This window comes from Otolemur garnettii, unplaced genomic scaffold, assembly GCF_000181295.1.
Source record: "Otolemur garnettii isolate 467f Iridium unplaced genomic scaffold, OtoGar3 scaffold00014, whole genome shotgun sequence".
Classification (NCBI taxonomy): domain Eukaryota; kingdom Metazoa; phylum Chordata; class Mammalia; order Primates; family Galagidae; genus Otolemur; species Otolemur garnettii.
The window spans coordinates 30,388,091-30,390,422 of NW_003852409.1; the positions used below are offsets into that span (position 1 = coordinate 30,388,091).

Below are 2,332 nucleotides of genomic sequence, written 5' to 3' on the forward strand. Positions count from 1 at the left end.
TTCTTGGAATGTCTTCATTTGATATGCAGAGGAAAGTGATAAAACTATCCCATTGTTGGTAATAAACCCAATATAAAAATTCTGAAGGAATTGGAAGAAGCAAAGGAACCATTCCGGACAGAATAAGGTAGCATTTTCCATTTTCTGTTAGGACAGATCAAGGAATTTACTTAAACTGAAGTGGAGAGTGGGAAGTTTTGGGTGCGATGAGATTTCTGGCTTTCTAACACCTTTGAGCACAGTGAGACAATGGAATTCACTCCCAAGGAATGTGCTAACCTTAAGGAAGATGGGAATAGTTCTTTTTCCCCATTGCAGATACTTAGCTGTGTCAGTCAGAAGGTGGCCTGTCTGTGTTGCCTCTAGCTTTATGATCACCAGCATGTTTGCTTATTCACTGTGGGTTGTTTTGTTGTCTAGTTGTGGAAGATATCAACAAGCGCAGAGAACCACTTCCCAGCCTGGAGGCTGTATATCTCATCACTCCCTCTGAGAAGGTAAATCTTCCACCAGAGAAGAACTTTGGCTAAGGTTAGATGTGCTTACTTGGGATCTGTGTGGCACAAAGTGTCTGACATTTCTAGGTTAAGCACGCATTTAACACGCAGCTCTGTGTAAGCATGCAGTCTGCAGGGGCGGGGGGAGGGGTGTGTGTGCAGGGAGACATGCGGAGTATTAAGCCTTCAGAAATACAGCAGCTGGGCGGAAAGCCAGAGCCTGTATTCTAAGGCCCTGGGTCATTCTGACTTTACCCCTTGCACTACCTCTCTAGGGAGGAAATCCACTGTATCTAATTACAATCCGTCTCCAGACTTCGGGATTTTATGCTTTCAGATTTATTTCATTGGGGCAGCACCTGTGGCTCAAAGGGGTAGGGCGCCGGCCCCACGTGCCTTAGGTAGCAGGTTCAAATCCAGCCCTGGCCAAAAACCAGAAAAAACAAAACAAACAAACAGATTTATTTCATCACCATCCAGTTAGTGGTCAAATTTACCTGTCTTATAATATGGGGGGAGGGTGGGTTGTGTCCAAATTATCATCCAAGTAAGGTCACCTCCTTGCTTTTGAGTGATAGTTATCTTGGGTCTTTTAATTTATGTAAATCTTCACACTTTCTTTTCACTTTTGAAAAATGGCTTACATACAAGTTTCTGCAGATGCAACTAAGTTGCCAGAACTTCATCAATGTGAATCTCCTGGCCTGTAATCCTAGCACTGTGGGAGGCCGAGGTAGGAGGATTGTTCATGAGTCCAATACCAGTCTGAGCAAGAACAAGACCCGTTTCTACTAAAAATAGAAAAAAATTAGCCAGGTGTGGTGGCAGGCACCTATATAGTCCCAGCTCCTTGGGTGCCTGAGGCAGGAAGATCACTTGAATCTAGGAGTTTGAGGTTGCTGTGAGCTAGGCTGACACCACAGCACTCTAACCTGGACAACAGAGTGAGCCCCTATCTCAAAAATTTTTTTAATTAAAATAGAAACTGGTTTCTGGACAGTTTACCTTTTTGTGGTTTTTTTCTTAGGCACCTATTAGGGTAGCTCCAAAGAACTATCACTGTCATTCTGGAATAAGCTAAGAAGGCCTTTGTTCATTTAAGCTCTGATATAATCTTAGTTTTTAGGTCCTCAGAACTTGGTTATGGCTGAATTCATGAGTGTTAGACTCAGACACCAAAAATCCCCTGCTATTTTGTGTAAGTAGTTTGAAAGCAGCTTGGATTTAACTTAGTTCAAATACAGGTTCCATTTGCTTCTAAAGTTGGGCTCAGGTCCCTCTTTTTTTCTCCATCTACAGTCTGTCCACTCTCTTATCAGTGACTTTAAGGACCCACCGACTGCTAAATATCGGGCTGCACATGTCTTCTTCACTGACTGTAAGTATAACTGTGTGCTGCCCGCCTGCCGGGCAGGTTAGCAGCTCTGCACAACTAGGCTGAGTCAAAATCAAGACAGGTCAATAAGGAAGAAACGGGTCGTTAACCACGCTTATCCTGTTCTTCTGTTTTCTCTTCAGAAGATAAATTGCATATGAGACAAAATAAATGCATACAAATACAAACCTGCTAGATCATGCTGTTCGTCCAGATAAAAAGTAGCACACCAAGCACCTCTCCTAGGACTAAAAGGGTTTAATGCTAAGAAGATTCCTCCTGGTGCTTGCCTCGGTGTTTCGTTGTATAGACTTCCAGATATCACTGTAAACTGTAGGGTATTTCCATCAGTATTTTAACTACAAAGATATTCCAATTCAGTGGTCCTTGTATTAGATAGAACCTATATCATTGCCCTGGAATTAGCTTTCTTATTTCTTATTTGTTGAATCTAGGAGTT

General features: G+C 42.5%; 1 protein-coding gene across 1 annotated transcript in view; it reads left to right on the plus strand.

Annotated features, from left to right (window-relative positions):
- STXBP1 (syntaxin binding protein 1) overlaps positions 1–2,332 on the plus strand; it is a 47,724-nt gene that overhangs the window by 8,304 nt on the left and 37,088 nt on the right. The window contains exons 3-4 of the mRNA XM_003785426.3: positions 421–497; positions 1,797–1,875. Coding sequence (XP_003785474.2) covers positions 421–497; positions 1,797–1,875 — 156 coding nt within the window. The remainder of the gene's footprint in view (positions 1–420; positions 498–1,796; positions 1,876–2,332) is intronic.